Genomic DNA, 18,373 nt, shown 5'->3' on the forward strand with positions numbered 1-18,373 from the left:
ACAACTCCACCTTCCATGTTTCTTAGCTTCCAAAAGGTCAACACCAAAAGGTTAAGCACTGCTGCATAGCAGTTATAGCACATTTAAACAATTTTTCAACCTACCACTGGAAATTAAGGGAACTCTCTAGAATAGATCAGCAATAGCTATGTAATGTTTTGTTCATCTCCCACTTTCAAAATAATAATAAAATGGGGTGGCACTGCCGCCTCACAGTGCCAGAGGAACCACATTCAATTCCAGCCTTGTCTGACTGTGGAGTTAGCACATTCTCCCCGTGTCCATTGGGTTTCTGCCAGGTGCTCCAGTTTCATCTCAGTCCACAGATATGCAGGTTAGGTGGATTGGCCATGCTAAACTGCTCACGGTGACTAGGGATGTGCAGGTTTGGTTGGTTACCCATGCAGGGATAGCGTACGGGGCTGGGTCTGAGTGGGGTGGTCTTCAGGGGGTCAGTGCAGACTCAGTGGGCTGAATGGCCTCTTTCTGCAGTGTAGGGATTGTATGATTCTATGAAAACAACCTATGTAAATAATTATATCTTGCTCAATTTAAATTGCTCTTTCTCTAGTAGAGATCCACTTGTTATTTACTTTTCTGGATGTAAAATTCTGACTGAATAATTGATTTTTCTAGCATAAGGAATAACTAAATGTGTGTGACCATATTGCTTTAACATGCCGCCCATTGCTCATTTACAGCAGTACAATTATGGCACTCAAGCAAGACTGGTCTTTCACCACAAAATTATTTTCATCACACTCTTCGTCCGGAGTTTGGGATTTGGGAAGGCCTAGTCCCAAATACCTTAAAATACAGGAAAGACAGATTATGAAATGGATTCTGTGCTCTGCACCATATTGGGCAACAAAATGGTAAAGATACTAGATGGCTTAAAAATGCAAGCATGGTGCTATATCTGTTGATATGTGCAATAAGCCTCAACCAGCCCTTTACAGCAGTGATGAAAGTGGGCATAAAGAATTCTGAAGAACCATTACTGAACATGATATTAAGCAGAAGAGCCAAACAGTTATATTACTGGACTTTCAAACATAAAGGTGGCATTTCCCCATTGGGAAATCATTAACAAGTTTAATAACTGGTAATGTGTTGATACCATCAGCATATTGTAGCAGTTTGTAGTCTTTCATCAGATTATCAAAGCTACCGGACTGTACTCAATGTATTTTAGAGAAGTACCCACCACTCTAACCAGTCTAGGTACAACATCAATCCAGTCCAAATGTGGTTGTTTCCTAATACATTCAGAGCGACTAGAGATAGCAATACTTTCTGACTTGTCTGCGTTTCCCACTTGCTAAGGAACTAACATTAAAACCACATCATCACTTTAAAACGTTTAACCTTAAGTTTTAACAATTTACAATTGAAATCTGCTCATGAACATCTCTCCTTGAAGTATAAACATTAAGAATTAAAATGAAGATAAAAATGCTAGGAATTTTAAAGGGAGAATAATTCTGCCATGTGTCAAGGATCCTTGTGCAATACTGTTGGACTTGCATTACATTTCCAGTTAAAGAGCTTAATGGACGGAATGCTTATTTTTGTTACAATTCAGCTCTCTGCCAATTCACCTTAATCACATTAGTCCTGAGAAATAATTGTGCGATTGGACATGATCAGAGCTGTAGTAACCTAAAGTATGCTTAGCTGATATCAACATTATATTCCTGGGAGGCAACACCTGCATCACTCTATCCTGATAGTGGAACATATGTGAGGGGTTTGTGGGGCATGTTTGGGGGTGAGGGATGTGACAGATGGGGTGGCGGTCAGATGTACAGGGTAACTGTGTCACAAATGAACACAAACATCATCATTTGCATCTATTATACATCGTGGGAGCTTGTGGTCTTTTCACCAGATTTAAAGGCTGGTAGCTTTCATAAGAAACAAATGTGTCTTGTTTGCCATTCTATTTTATAGTTGTAGCTGTAAGGAACTGAACTTTGAATTAAATGTATGGAATTAAAGTTTGAATATCTAGATTACTTGCAATACCAGAACAAAGTTTAGATTTTCTCAATGTATCCCAGGATCCATAATATGGGTGGGTGCTTGGACTTTGCCATTAAGATGAACAGATGGGCATGTCAACGGTGTCTTGTGAAAGGGAAGAGTGCCCATCCAGCAGATTTCATCCATCCATTCTTTGCCAATTTATTCACATCTCGGGTAATAAACTGGAAACGCAATCCCGAAATTGAGACAAAGTGTCTTTTCGATATTTTCTAGTTCCAAATACCTTTGTTATTTTCCAGAAAAACAGTGCTTTCGTTCCTTACTCACAACAAAAGCACAGAGCAAGGTTTGAGTGGCAGAATGGCCTCCAGTACTGCAGCTTCAGATGTGTGGAAAAAGTATACAGAGCAGGTCCTTGAAGTGCTGCCCAAACATCTCCTATAGTGCAAGTTCTCTATCTCCCAACATTACTTCACTGGCTCTCCATGGACACGGAATCGATAGAGGCAAGTGTATTCAGGATGGCCCCAGTTGCTATTTACCCTCAGCTCAATGACTTGAAGTGTTCCAAGTTCTTTATTCTGAAAGATATAAATAGGCAAAGGACATTAAGGCAGGTCATGAAGCTAGTGGTTCAGCACGAAGGTACCACTGGTAGATCAGTTATCCGGCAGTTTATGAAGCATAGCCTAGAAGTCTAAATTTCCGAATTACATTAAGCTATCACATCTCCTGTGGACCTATTCAAGGAGTTGCAGGGTGTGCTGTTCTATATCAACATGCATTCAGAACGTGACTTTAACATCCCAGGTTTTTCAGACATGTAGACATGGAAGAGACGCAGGGCCGCAAATGGAAATATGGGATCAAAAATGATACTGTTGTTTCACAGGGGCAGAATGAATGAGATTGATTCAGAACTTTCATTCAATTTTCACATTTGGCTGTATGTCTACAACCTACAAGCTTTCCCTGTTAGACTTAAAGGGAGAAGAGAACTTTTCTTATGCAGAATGCCCAGTGTTTGTAAAATGCAATTGGGATAGTTGGGATGGAAACTGACAGAACCCAGAGACAGAATAAATTTTCAAATTAATTTTAATCACCAAATGATGAATTTTATAGCTAGGCTTTATTTTCATAATGGTGAGATGGTTCCTCTACTTCTAATTAAATGAACCAGGCATTGTTATAATTAATTATGAATATTTTTGTCAATGTTACATATACTTTCCACACATGTCTGACTTGGGCTGGATTCACTATTTTTAATATTAGTTTATGAAAAGTACAACTTCATTGAAAATTCACACAGCTATTCCTTTTGACATCTTGCCAAAGCTGTCAATCTTAATATCATCTTTCAAACATTAGCTCAGCAATGTTAGCACTGTCCAAATATGTACTCATCTTGGAGTGTTGGCTGGCAGAATCCTTATATAGCCTTGAGTTTACCTACAACATTTCAGTTTCCTTTACTGAGACTGTTTTTGGACAATATCGTTTATACAGCGTAGAAGGGAGTGCCAGCTGAGCCTACAAGATCAGCCATGTTCCACAGAGTAGCAAGTACAAAATTAGACTTGATACAAAGAATATTCAAGGAAAAGCAAAGAAAAAACATATTATGGTTTCTTCTATAATAAAGGAAATGTCCCTAACTTGTCTATCATCAATGTTTGCCAACTGCGAGTTGTGCCAGTAAATTTAGTTCTGATTAAGCTAACCTCAACAAAACAATGGAGTACCCATTGAATAAAAAGTGAAACCAATGTAAAATGAAATACTTTCAAGTGAAACGTAGTTTTCAAATTACACCCAAATTACCTCTGTGCTCCACTTTCCTGCCTTTTCCCCATAACCTCCTACTCCTGTACGGATTAAAAATCTCACCCTCCCTCACCATCGCCACCTGTTGCTGGATGTTGAGTCACAATCTGTCAATTTGGAATTGTTAGCATGATGTCATCTTGTGATATATCTATGCATAATAACTTTGGTTTCAAGCACTAGCACGTGGCTACAAAAAAAAATGCTGCAGCAGGAAGTCAGATATCTTGTCAATGAGCAAATGAGCTAATTCTATGGGGAATGTTCAACTTAGCGACATTAAAACTAAATGAATTCAAACACTGTAGAACAGGAACTAACTTGAAAGGACATGTAAAATTTGCTGCGAAAGTAGGAAATAAAATCAAAGTACACACAATTACATGGCTCAACACTGCAGCTGCAAAAATAAGATCATGAGTCGTAGGAGCAAAAGTAGGCCATATAGCTCACTGAGTCTGTTCCACTATTGAGTTAAATTATCAGCGATATTCCTCAACTCCATTTTCTTTCCTTTTCCCCGTGACCCTAATTCCCTTACTGATTAAAATCTGTATTTCAGCCTCAAACATACTTTATGATCCAACCTCGGCAGCCCTGTTTAGTAAAACATTTTCAGAGATCCACTACTATCAGAGAAGAAATTCCTCCACATGTGTTAAATCTGTTATTCCCTTATTCAGAGACCATGCCCTCTGGTCCCAGATTCTCCAACAAGGGAAATGACCTATCCGCATCTACCTTGTCAAGCCCCTAAAGAATTTTGTATGTTTCAATAAGGACACCTCTCGTTCTTCTAAATGCCAATGAGTACAGGGAAAACCTACTCAACCTTTCCTCAAGACCATTCCCTCCACACCCATGACTAGCCTAGTGAACCTTATCTGGACTGCCTCCAACGCCAATGTTTTTTCTAAGGTAAGGGGCCTTCCTGAACACTGTGCTAATCCATTCTCATCAGCTTAGATCTCTCCAAAGCCTCTGTCAAGAGCAAAAGTCCAAATGACATTAAGGCAGGTGTGAAGTACAGCTCAACACCAAAACCTGAAACCAATGTGAAGCAAACATTTGAATATCAACAATAAGACATTTATGGCATGTTAGATTTCAGTTCTAAATTCTAGTAATTGCATTGAGAAGCCATATTTTCAGAGAAAGATAGACAAATATTTGAAGCAGAGGAAACAGGATATGGTGAAAGAGTTCTGGAAGAGATCTGGCACTAATATGATGGACTGAATACCCTTTTCTGAAAACTTATAGGTTTTTATTACCTGGACTTGAAATGTCTGTATTGAGTCCCCATCCTGGTCATATGTGTAATGTCCTAATAGAAGCCCTTCTTCTCGAATCTCATCATCCAGGCCCTGTGGAAAAGCAGAAATAATCACAGAAATTAAACTATTCTCTACAATTCTACACACATTCTCCCACACAGTGGTGAAAATTCTGCGCCGTTTAACTTCAAACATTGACAATTTATCAATCTTGGGGGCAATATTCCTTGTACTAGTAAGTTCAAGAATAAGAACTGCATTTGCTACTCTTTGTGCTAGTATTTAATATCATGTACAAATGACTGAAACATGCTACAACATGCACATGCAGGATACAAGGTGCAATTGTTCCATGAGCAAATGCTCTGGTTTACTGGTGGCTGTAATTTAAATCCTGGGCAAAACCTTAACTTATTCACTTTTGTACTGACAGGCCAGTATCAGTATGCATACTGTAGCCAATACTGTTATATCATAAGATAGAGAAGCAGAATGAGGCCATATGACCATTTCAATCATGGCTAATATGTTCCTCAACACCATTCTCCTGCCTTCTCTGTAACCTTTGATCCCCTTACTAATCAAGAACCTAATATTTCTGTCATTGAGTGTATTTAAGACTTGGCCTCCACAGCCCTCTATGGCGATGAGTTCCACAGATTAACCACCGTCTGGCTGAACAAATTCCGCCTCATCTCAGTTCTAAAGGGTTATCCCTTCACTCAAACTATGCTCTCAGTTCCCAGTACCTCCTCCAGGTGGAAACATCTTCTCCATGTCCATTCTATTCAGGTCTCAGTATTCTGCAAGGTTCAATGAGAGCCCCCTCATCCTTCTAAACTCCATCGAATACAGACCCAGAATCCTCAACTGCTCTTCATGTGATAAGCTTTTCATCCCTGTGATCACTCTTGTAAACTTCCTCTGGATCCCCTCCATCACCAGCATATCCTTCCTTAGATTATGTGGCCCAAAACTGTTCACAATATTCCAAATGGGTTGTGACCAGAGCTTCATACAGCCTCAGCAGCATTACTGCTACTACTCCTATTGTATTCGAGCCCTTTTGACTTCTTAACTGCCAACTAGTTGCATGTTAACCTGAAGAGAATCCTGTACTAGGACTCCCAAGTCCCTTTGTGCTTCAGATTTCCAAAGCTGTTTCCCCATTTAGAAAATAGTCTATGCCTCTTCTTCCCACCAAAGTGCATAGCCTCACTTTCTTACATTGTATTCCATCTACTTGTACTTTGCCTACTCGCCTAGCATGTCCAAGTCCTTCTGCAGCCTCCCTTCTTCCTCAACAATTCCTATCCCTCAACTTTTTTGTGTCATCTGCAAACTTTGTAGTAATGCTTTCACAGTTCCATCTTCCAGATCACTAATGTATAACATGAATAGTTGCGGTCCCAACACTGAACTCTACTGAACTCCACTCGTCGCTGGCTGCCATTCTGAAAAAGACCACTTTATCCCCACTCTGCCTTCTTCCAGTCAGCCAATCCTCTATCCATGCCAGTACTTTGCCCCTAACACCATGGGCTCTTGTCTTATTTAGCAGCCTCCTGTCTGGAACCTTGTCAAAGGCCTTCTGCAAATCCAAAAAGGTTATGTCCATTGGCTCTCCCTTGTCTAACTTGCTCATTACCTCCTCAAAGAATTCTAACAGATTTGTCAGGCACGATCTCCCCTTGTCAGAGCTGTGCTGACTCAGCCTTGTTTTATCACGCAATTCCAAGTATTCAGCAATCTCACCCTCAATAATAGACTCTCAAAATCTTATAAGTGATAGAGGTTAACTCATTTATATTTTCCTGTCTTGCCTCCTTTTCTTTTTAAGTAGGGTTATTACATTATCTATTTTCTAGTCCTCTAGGACCCTCCCTGACTTCAGTGATTTCTGTAAGATCGCCTTCAATTCCTCCACAAACTCCTCAGCTATCTCCTTCAGAACCCAGGGTGCAGTCCTTCCAGTCTGGGTTATTTATCCTTCAGACCTTTCAGCTTCCTCAGCACCTTCTCCTTAGTGATGGCCACTACACTCACCTCTGCACCGCCCCGAGTCTCTTGAAGTTCTGATGTACCGCAGATGTCTTCCAATGTGAAGGCTGATGCAAAGTACCTGTCAGTTCCTCCGCCATTTCTTTGTACCCCATTACTACTTCACCAGCCTCATTTTCTAGTGGACTAACTTCTACTCTTGCCTCTCTCTTACCTTTCACATACTAAAACAAAACTCTTGCAATCTTCTTTTATGTTACTAGCTAGCTTACCCTGGAATTTCATCTTCTCCCCCTTATTGCTTTTTTTTGTTGTCTCCTAGTTTTCAAAGACTTCCCAATTCTCTGATTTCCCACTAATCTTCACCACATTGCAAGCTTTTTCTTTTGCCTTTATACTGTCCCTGACTTCCCTTATCAGCCACAGTTGCTTTTCCTCCCCTTAGTATGTTTCTTCCTCCTTGGGATGAATTTCGACTGCCTCCCAAATTAGCCCCAGGAGCTTGTACCATTGCTATTCTACTACATTCCTCCCTCATGTCTTTGTAATTACCTTTACTCAACTGTAATACTGTTACATCTGATTTCAACTTCTCCCTCTCAAACTGCAAAGTGAATTCTATCATATTAAAGTCATTGCCTCCAGGGGATCCTTCACCTTAAGCTCCCTAATTAAGTCTGCCTCATCATCAAATCCAAAAGTGCTTGTTCCCTAGTGGGCTCCAACATCTCGTTGACATTCCACAAATCCCTTTACTTGGGATCCACTACCAGCCTGATTTTCCCCGTCCACTTGCATATTGAAGTCCCGTATGATTATTGAAATATGCCTTTCTCACATGCCTTTGTATCTCCAGATTTATTTTATGCCCCACGTTCTGACTACTGTAGGAGGCCTGTATGTAACTCTCATCAGGGTAGTTTTCTCTTTGCAGTCTCTCGTCCTTAACACTGGAGCCAGGAAAGTTGTCTCAAAACATTTGAAGCATATTGTCGAAGGGTAGAGTAGGAAGGCGCAAGTTGTTGTACATATTGGTAGGAATGATATAGTTAGGGAAAGGATTAAGGCTTTGCAGAGTGAATATAAGAGGTGGAATGTTAAAAAACAGAACATCAAACATATTAATTTCTAGTTTACTTCCAGTAAGTTCTATTGAGGCAAGGCGTAAAAGGATAGGGGAAATAAATCAATGGCTGAAGAGGTGGTGCAGTGTGTAGGGATTCAGTTTCTTTGATCATTGGGATCTCTTCTGAGACAGAAGAGACCTGTTCAAAAAGGATGGGTTTCACCTAAACTGGAAAGGTGCTGATATCTTGGCAGGGAGATTTGCTGGTTCTATTTCGGGAGCCTGTGAACTTCTAGAGAGATATGACCTCCGCAAAGCCATCAGGGAGGCCAAGAAGCAGTACCGGACCAAGTCAGAGGCCCAGACCTACCAAACAGACTCCCGCCATCTATGGCGGGGCCTAAACGACATTAGGGGTACAAAATAAAACAAACAGTGTAAGATAGCGGACAATGACACATCCCTCCCTGACACGCTTAATGCTTTCTATGCTCTGCGGTGATGCCAGCCCTGACAGCCCCAGACACACCTATTCCCTCTGTCACCGCTTCGGAAGTCAAATCAATCTTCCTGGGAGTCAACCCAAGGAAAGCGATGGGTCCAGTGTCCCCAGCTGGGACTCAGATCCTGTATGGACCAAGAGGCAGAGGTATTCACCGACATCTTCAACCTCTCCTTCCTACAAGCCGAAATCCCAACCTGCTTCAAGAAGTCCATCATCATCCCCATACCAAAGAAAACACACGCAGTGTGCCTTAATGATTACCGCCCAATAGTTCTGACTTCAATAATCATTAAGTGCTTCAAGAGGCTGGTCATGGTCCACATCAACTCCCGTCTCCCAACCTGCCTTGATCCCCCACCGTTCACCTACCAACACAACAGGTCCACAGAGGATGTCATATCTCTAGCCCAGCACTCAGTTCAGTAACATCTGAACAATGAAGACTCCTACGTCAGTCTCCTACTCGTTGACTACAGCTCTGCGTTCACCACCATTATCCCCTCCACACTGATCTCAAAACTGCATGACCTTGGTATCGGCTCCGCTCTCTACAACTAGGTCCTCAGTTTTCTGACCCATAGGCCACAGTGAGGATAGGTAAATGCACCTCCTCCACAATAACAACACTTGAGCCCCCCAGGGATGCATCCTCAGCCCCCTACTGTACTCCCAGTACACCTACAACTGTGTTGCCTAATTCTGAACGAGTGCCATCTACAAGTCTGCTGACGACACCACCATAGTGGAACAGATATCTAACGATGAGTCAAAATACAGAAGGGAGATAGAGGGCTTGGTGACCGTGGTGCAATGAAAACAATCTCTCAACGTCAGCAAAACTAAAGAACTGATCGTTGACTTCAGAAAGAAGAGAGGACAACATATCAACAGAACGGACATTGAGAGAGTGAACAGCATCAAGTTCTTCAGAGTGACGATAACCCACAACCTGTCCTGGACTTCCCACCCAAATGCGACAGTCAAGAGGGCACAACAACGCCTCTTATTCCTCAGGCAGCTCAGGAAACTTAGCATTTCCATAAGGTTCCTCACCAACTTCTACAGATGCACCATTGAAAGCATACTGTCCGGGTACATAACAGCCTGGTATGGCAACTGCTCTGCCCAGGACAATAAGAAACTACAGAAGGTGGTGTGCACAGCCTAGACCATCACAGAAGCCAACTTTCCATCCAGGGACTCTATTTACATGGCTCACTACCATAGAAAGGCAGCCAACAACAAAGACCTATCGCACCGGGGTAATGGCCTCCTACAACCTCTTCCATCAGGCAGAAGATACAGAAGTCTGAACACGCACGAGGAGGTTCAGGAACAGCTTCTTTCCAAGAATTATCAGACTGTTGAATGAACTCTAGCCTCAAATAATGATGTAACCTGCAATGTAACCTGTATGCTTCCAAGTCTTTTTGTTCTGTACATCCTTTGCTTGCTGTGACCTGCCTGTATCGCTTGTAAACAAAGCATTTCAGTGGCACGGTGGCTCAGTGGTTAGCACTTCTGCCTCACAACGCCAGGGACCCAGGTTTGATTCCACCCTCCATCTGTGGAGTTTGCACATTCTCCCTGTGTCTGCGTGGGTTTCCTCTGGGTACTCCGGTTTCCTCCCACAATCCAAAGATGTGCAGGTTAGGTGGATTGGCCATGCTACATTGCACGTAGTGTTCAGGGATGTGTAGCTTAGTTGGGTCATAGGGGTTTGGGTTGGATGTTCCAAGGGTCGGTGTGGACTTAAGTTGGGTCGAAAGGCCTGTTTCCACACTGTAGGGATTCTACAATCACTGTATTTCAGTACACACAACAATCAATCATGTTGATTTCAATGCAAGAGGTCTTACAGGTAACGTTGATGAACTCAGGGCATGTATAGGAACACAACACTGGGACGTTGTGGCTATTACAGAAACTTTACTGAGCGAAGGACAGGACTGGCAGCTTGATGTTTGTGTTTTAGATATTATAGGAAGGATAAATAGAGGTGAGAGAGGAGGGGGTGGCACTTTTTGATTAAGGAAAACATTACTACTGTAATTGGACAAGGTACTTCTGAGGGATCATTTAATGAAAATATTGAGTTGAAATTAGAAATAAGAAAGGGATGATCATATTGATGGGATTGCACTACAGGCCCCCTAATAGTCAGAAGGAAATTGAGAAGCAATATGTACATAGATGTCAAATATATGTAAGAATAAGAGGGTTGAAATAGTAGGGAATTTTAAGTTTCCAAACATCGATTGGGTCTGCCATATGGTTAAAGGCTTGGATGGTGAAGAATTTGTTAAATGTGCTCACAAAAATTATTAACATGTAAATGTTCCTACTGGAGAAAGAGCAAAACTTGACCATCTCTTGGGTAATAAGGCAGGGCAAGAGACTGAAGTGGCAGTAGGGACTTTGGGACTGGTGATCATAATACTATTTGTTTTAAAATACTAATGGAAAAGGATAAGTTTTCCTTAAGAGTTGAAGTTATATTTCTTACGCAAAATGTAAGTGTAAGATGCTCCAGCAGAGCTCCTCTGCTCCGCTTGCTCTTTTTCTTTTTTCCTACTTTTATTTCCCTCCTTTCTGTGTTAAGGGAACAGAGGAGTTGGCGAGTCCCAGAGGCAAATCCCAGAGCAGCAGCGGGGGGAGCAGCAACTAGCTGCTGTGGAGCTGCTGGTGCGCATGAAGAAGAAGCAGTCCCAGATGCAAGCTGGCACAGGGGAAGCAATCTTGCAGGAAACTTTCTTACCTTGCAGCAGCTGACAACTAATGTGGAATGGACTGAAGTAGGGACAGTTGTTGGACTGGGGTCTGGTGCGGGTGGTCAGACCGCGTGTGGAAGCCCCTGCACTGAGCTACTGCAATGTTGTGTGTATCTGAAATTCGTTTATCTGACTTAATGTGAATCCTTTAACTATGTCTTATTTCTAACTTATTCTTTAAACATTAAAGTAATGCATTACTTTTATTTTTCGTTCCTGCTTTGTATTTAAGATTTGTACTGAGGTACTTTGCTCTTTAAATGGCATCATAAGAGGCAACATTGTAAAACTTTTCACTGTACTCCTGTACTTGAGTACATGTGACAATAAAGGATATTCTAATTCTGGTTTTTATTTGGAGGAAGTCAAATTTTAAGAGTATGAAACAAGAATTTTGAAAAGTTGGTTGCAGTACTCTGTTCACAGGTAAAGGGATGACTGAAAAGAGGGAAGCCTTCAAAAAACTGTGATAATGAGAGTTCAGAAGCATTATGTTCCTGTTAGAGTGAAAGGCAAGGCTGGTAAGATTAGGGAACAATGGATGAATAAAATTATTAAAGTTTAGTCAAGAATAAAAAGGAAACATATTAGTTAGAGAAAACTGGGATTAACTGAATCTCGAGTATAAAAGAGTGTAGGGGCATTCTTAAGGAAATCAGGAAAGCAGAGAGGGGATATGACAGTCTTGGCAGATAGGGTTAAAGATAAACCAAAAAGATTCTACAAATTCATTAAGAGCAACAGAACAACCGGAGAGAGAGTGTAGGACCCCTTAAAGATCAATGAGGTTGTCTTTGTGCTGAACCTTAGGAGATGGGAGAGATACTAAATGAATATTTCACATCAGTTTTTACTGTTGACAAAGAAATGGAAGCTATAGAACTCAGGGAAATAAATATTGATACTTTAAAAACAATTCACATTACAGAAGAGGAAGTACTGGAAGTCTAAGAAAAAATAAGGGTAGATAAATCTCCATGACCTGATCAAGTATATCCCAGGACATTGGTGCAAGCTAGAGAGGAAATTGTGGGGCTCCTAGCAGAAATATTTGTATCATCTACAAACACAGGGGAAGTACCAGAGGGTGGCTAATGTTGTGCCATTGTTTAAGAACAGCTCGAAGGAGAAGCTTGAAAACTATTGACAAGTCAGACATCGGTGGTGGGTAAGATGTTGGGGTGATTCTGAAAGATAGGATTTACATGCATTTGGGGAGGCAAGAACAGATTAGGAATAGTCAGAGATAACAAGTTGTAGAGCTGGATGAACACAGCAGGCCAAGCAGCAGAGGAGCAGGAAAGCTGACGTTTCGGGTCTAGAGAAACATCAGCTTTCCTGCTCCTCTGATGCTGCTTGGCCTACTGTGTTCATCCAGCTCTACACCTTGTTATCTCCAATTCTCCAGCATCAGCAGTTCCTACTATCTCTCTAGGAATAGTCAGCATGGTTTTGTGCGAGGAAAATAGCATTTCACAAACTTGATTGAGTTTTTTGAGGAAGTAACCAAAAAGAGATTAATGAGGGCAGCATGGTAGACACTGTTTAATGGAACTATGGTAAAGCCTTTGACAAGGTGAACAAGGTAGACTAATTAGTTAAATTAGGGCACACGATTTCAGAATGAGCTTGCCAATTGGATACAAAATTGACTTTGTGGTAGGAGACAGAGGATGGCAGCGGAGGGTTATTGTTTAGACTGGAGGCCTATGACCAGTGGTGTGCCACAGGGAACAGTACTGGATCAACTTCTGTTTATTGTTTATACCAATGACTTGAATGAGAATATAGGTGGCATGGTTAGTAAGTTTTTAGATGCTCCAAAATTGGTGGTATAGTGGACAGTGAAGAAGGTTATCTAGGATTACAAAGGGATCTTGATTAATTGGGTCAATGGGCTGAGGAGTAGCAGAGGAGTTTAATTTAGATGAATGCGAGATAGTGCATCTTGGTAAAACAAACAAGGACAGGCTTATACTGTTAATGGTAGGGCGCTGGGTAATGTTAAAATCTGTATCACATGCAGACACTGATAAGAAGGCATTTAGTATGCTTGCCTTCCTTGCTTAGTCTGTTGAGTATAGGAGTTGGGACATCATGTTGAGGTTGTACAGGACATTGGTACGACCTCTTCTGGAATATTATATGTAGTTCTTGTCACCCTGTTATAAGGATATTATTGCACTGGAGAGGGTTCAGAAAAGATTTACCAAGATGTTGCTAGGAATGGAGGGGTTGAGATATAAAAATAGATTAGAAAGGCTGGGTCTATTTCCATTGGAGCATAGGAGATTGAAGGGTGATCTTATTGAGATATACAAAACAATGAGGGGCATAGGTAAGGTGAATGACAAGGGTTTTTTTCCCCCAAAGGTGGAGGTAGTTCAAAACTAGAGGGTATATTTTTAAAGGTGAGAGGAGAAAGATTTCAAAAAGGACATGAGGGTTAGCTTTTTCTTTCTACTCAGTGATTTGTGTATGGAATGAACTGTCAAGAAAGTGGTGGATACAGGTATAGTTACATTTGTCTTTTTAAAATCTCCCTCATCACTTTAAAAATGTGTCCCCTAGTCTTGAAATTCACCATCCTAGGGAAAAGACAACTACCATTAACTCTATCTATAGCTCTCATTATTTTATAAACTTTTGTCAGGTCGCCTCTCAAACTCCTACACTCCATCGAAAAAGGTCCCAGCCTATCGAGTTTTTCTTTATAACTCAAACTTTTCACACCTGTGGTAAATCTCTTCCGAACCCTTTCCAACTTAATAATATCCTTCCTATAACTGGGAGACCAGAACTGGACACAGTGTATCCAGAAGAGGCCTTACCAATGTCCTGTACAACTCAACATGATTTCCCAACTTCTTTATTCAAAGGACTGAGCAATGAAGGCAGGTGTGCCAAATGCCTTTTTAACCACCATGTCTATATGTGTAATAACAAAGTCACAAAAGGTTGAAGCAGGAGGAAAAATCAAAGAATAAAGATTAAGAAGTTGAAGTACAATCAACAGAGACCATGTTTCATTGGATGGTTGAGAAATAAAACAAGAACAGGTGGAGGACAAAGTGGATATTTTTAGTTCAAAGAAATTAACCGAGTTACAAGAGAAAGATGAAAAACAGGAAGCAGACAAGAAATCAAAAATTCGCAATTTTGGTGGTGGAGATAAAGTGTTAGTGTTAATTCCAATGATAGGTGAACCTTTAAAAACAAGGTTTATTGGACATTATCAAAGTGAAAGAAGATTGGGGGAGGCGAATTATTTGATAAAAATGCCAGAGAGAAAAGAAGTCAGAGTGTGTCACGTGAACATGCTCAAAACGTATTTTGATAGGGAAGGAAAGCAAAAGGAGAATTTGTTACTGGCTACAGAGTGAAGAACCAAGTTCAAAGGATTCTGAATTGGACATTCCTCAAATTAAGAGATAGCATGAACTGCAGATGCTGGAGTCAGAGATAACACAGTGTGGAGCTGAAGGAACACTGCAGACCAGGTAGCATCAGAGGAGCGGGCAAGTTAATGTTTCAGGTCAGGGCCTTTCAGAAATGGGGAGTGGGAAGGAAGCTCAGAAATAAAGAGAGAGAGAGGAGGGGTTGCCTGGGGAGGGTAGGTGGGATGGTGATAGGTGAGTGCAGGTAGGCAGTGGTGGATTGGTCAGTGAGATGGGAGGAGCAGATAGGCGGGAGAGAAGATGGACAGGTTGTCAGGTCAAGGAGGCAGGGATGAGGGGGAGGGTTGGACATGGAATGAGGGAGAGGGTGGGGAGATTTTAAAACTGGTGAAATCCATGTTTAGGCCATCAGGCTGTAGGCTCCCAAGGCAGAATATGAGGTGCTGTCCGTCCAGTTTCCGGGTGGCGTCGTTGTGACACTGGAGGTGACCCATGATGGACATGTCACCCAGGGAGGGGGGGGAAGAAGGAGTTAAAATGGTTCGCAACTGGAATTAAACTAAGTTAAATTGGACAATGGGGATGTGCTCAAAATTTTACATGTATTATGGAGTTACCTTGCAGAGGAAAATCAAAATGACCTGAAAAGGGAGTTATTTCTATCACATGGAGAGATATATGGCAATAAACTAGGAAGTACTAATCTAATTATGCATTACATCGATAAGAAATGCTGTTCCAATTATCCTCAGACTTAACCCAGTAAAGTTGGCACAGGTTCAAAGAGATTGAACACACGCTCAAAGACAATGTAATTGTCTGAGTTGCAGTGACTGGAGCTCACCCATAATAATGGTGCCAAGACTTAATGATCATGTTGACTATCACAAAGTCAATGCAGTTACAAAGTCTGAATCATATTCTATTCCACATTTCAATCATAGAATCCCCACAAGTGTAGGAACAGGCCCTACGGCCCAACAAGTTCACAGTGACCCTCAGAGCATCCCACCCAGACCCATCCCCCTATAACCCATTTAATCTACACATCCCTGAATACTATGGGCAATTTAGCGTGGCAAATCCACCTAGCCTGCACATCTTCGGACTGTAGGAGGAAACTGGAGCACCCAGAGGAAACCTGCGCAGACATGGTGAGAATGTGCAAACTCCACACAGACAGTAGCCCGAGGGTGGAATTGAACCTGGGTCCTAGTGCTGAGAGGCAGCAGTGCTAACCACTGAGCCAGCATGCCACCCCTTTTTCTTAAAGAAAGAAATCAAATTTAAGTTTGAAAGACTGTATTGAGAATGTGGGACAAGCAACTTGTATTTCTAAGTTGGACTTACTTAGAAGATACCAGTTGGTAGCTTTGTCCAAAGGAGGAAATTTCGGCTTCCGAGACACCAAATGGACTGCACCAATCTAAAGTCTACCATTTGGTAAGGAAAATGAGCCAGCCACATTTCAAAGATTATCCAATAACGTCATTTCTAGATTAACCAATTGTGTGGTGTACATCAACAATCTTATGATTTTTAGTCACATATGGAAGGAACATTTGCAGTATTTATTGGAAGTGTTCAACTGACTTTGGGAGGCAGGCTTGGTGGTCAACCTGGCTAAGACCGAATTCACGAAAGCCCAATTCATGTTCCTGGGCCATATTACTGGACATTGTCAGATGGCCCCAAGGGTTACAAAAACAAAGGTTATTGGGGAGTTTCCCATACCATTGACAAAGGGGACAGTACTACAATTCCTGGGATTGAGTGGGTTTTATTGGAAGTTTGTACCGAATTTTAATAGGGTGGTTGCTCTACTGACGGACTTACTGAAGTGGTGCAGAGAATTTCAGAGGACGGTCAACTGTCAGAAGGTATTTGACAGCCTGGAAACTGTGCTAACCACTGTCCCAATGTCAGCCACACACCTAATTACTCAAAACCATTCAAGGTGGCTATCGATGCAAATGACGTGGGTTTCAGTGCTGTACTCTTACAAGACGACGAGAAGATAGAAAGACCTATTGGGTTTTTTCCCAGAAAATTGAATACTCATCAACAGAAATATTCTATGATTGAGAAGGAAACCTCGAGCTTGGTGTTGATGTTACAACATTTCACCATTACCCACAATATAAATGTGTGAGATACAATTGTATATACTTATCATAACCCATTTGAAGTTTTTGGAGAAATTCAAGGATAAAAATGCCAGTCTGTTTAGATGGACGTTATTATTGTACGTGGCAGCAGGAACAGAAAACATAATTGCCAACGTGTCGTCCCAACTTTGAAGAAAGACAGAGGAGTTCGGTGACAGGGGGTAAACAGACTGAAATAGAATGTACCAGTGAATGTTTGCTTAGAGTCAATGGAATGTATATGTATTGTAGTGTACTAGTAGAGTACGACAAAGGGTTTTACAAATGAAACCATCTTAACTTTTTGTTTAAAAGAGGGTGTTGTGAGGATGCTGTCAGTTTGAAAAGTTGTGTTGTCCTTTGTTGAAGAGAGGTTGTAAGGTACAGGTTCAGAACCAGCTACTGAAGACAACTTAAGTAAACAATTTATGAGGCCTTTGTTTTCTTTAAAAGGTTGGAACAATGGAAACAGAGATAACAAGGTGTAGAGCTGGATGAACACAGCAGGCCAAGCAGCATCAGAGGAGCAGGAAAGCTGACGTTTCGGGCCTAGACCCTGGGTGTGGCCAGCTCTCTCAGACCAGGCTTTCCAGTATTTTTAACTTTAGCACCAGGAGCTCTATGGGGTCTCAAAAGAGTTGGAGGTTCAGTGAATGTCTCTGAATTTTCTCTTATGTTTCTTTCTCCTGGATGGGAGAATTGCATGTAAGAATCTATGTCTGAATGTGTCTTTTTGCCAAGGGGTGTGTTTATGGGATGTTACTATATTGGAACAATTAGTTAGTAATAGGTATTGTATCCATTATTTGGTTAGGTTTTCCAACAGTTACGTTACTCTAAATTCCTCTTTCTATTGTTTATATTTAACCAGTGTTTAGTTAAATGGTATCAGAGATAGTTGGAACTGCAGATGCTGGTGAATCCGAGACAACAAGGTGCAGGGCTGGATGAACACAGCAGGCCAAGCAGCATCATAGGAGCAGAGAGGCTGACGTTTCGGGCCTAGACCCTTCATCAGAAAAGGGGGAGGGGAAGGGGGTTCTGAAATAAATAGGGAGAGAATGGGAGGCGGATAGAAGATGGATAGAGGAGAGGATAGGTGGAGAGGAAACAAACAGGTCAAAGAGGCGGGGATGGGGCCAGTAAAGGTGAGTGTAGGTGGGGAGTTAGGGAGGGGATTGGTTAGTCCAGGGAGGACAGACAGGTCAAGGGGGTGGGATGAGGTTAGTCGGTAGGAGATGGAGGTGCGGCTTGAGGTGGGAGGAGGGGATAGGTGGGAGGAAGAACAGGTTAGGGAGGCAGGGACGAGCTGGACTGGTTTTGGGATGCGGTAGGGGGAGGGGAGATTTTGAAACTTGTGAAATCCACATTGATACCATTGGGCTGCAG

The 18,373-nt window shown here is 41.7% G+C and overlaps 1 protein-coding gene across 2 annotated transcripts in view; it reads right to left on the minus strand.

Annotated features, from left to right (window-relative positions):
- Window positions 1–304: 304 nt before the first annotated feature.
- Window positions 305–18,373, minus strand: part of LOC109916016 (SUN domain-containing protein 2) — a 76,036-nt gene continuing 57,967 nt past the window's right edge. For both annotated transcript variants that reach the window (XM_048617599.1, XM_048617598.1), the window contains exons 15-16: window positions 5,094–5,186; window positions 305–2,570 (exon numbers count right to left, since the gene is read on the minus strand). In XM_048617599.1, the coding sequence (XP_048473556.1) occupies window positions 2,457–2,570; window positions 5,094–5,186 (207 nt within the window). In that variant the 3' untranslated portion in view covers window positions 305–2,456. The remainder of the gene's footprint in view (window positions 2,571–5,093; window positions 5,187–18,373) is intronic.

This window comes from Rhincodon typus, chromosome 37 (genome assembly GCF_021869965.1).
Source record: "Rhincodon typus isolate 14 chromosome 37, sRhiTyp1.1, whole genome shotgun sequence".
Lineage (NCBI taxonomy): Eukaryota > Metazoa > Chordata > Chondrichthyes > Orectolobiformes > Rhincodontidae > Rhincodon > Rhincodon typus.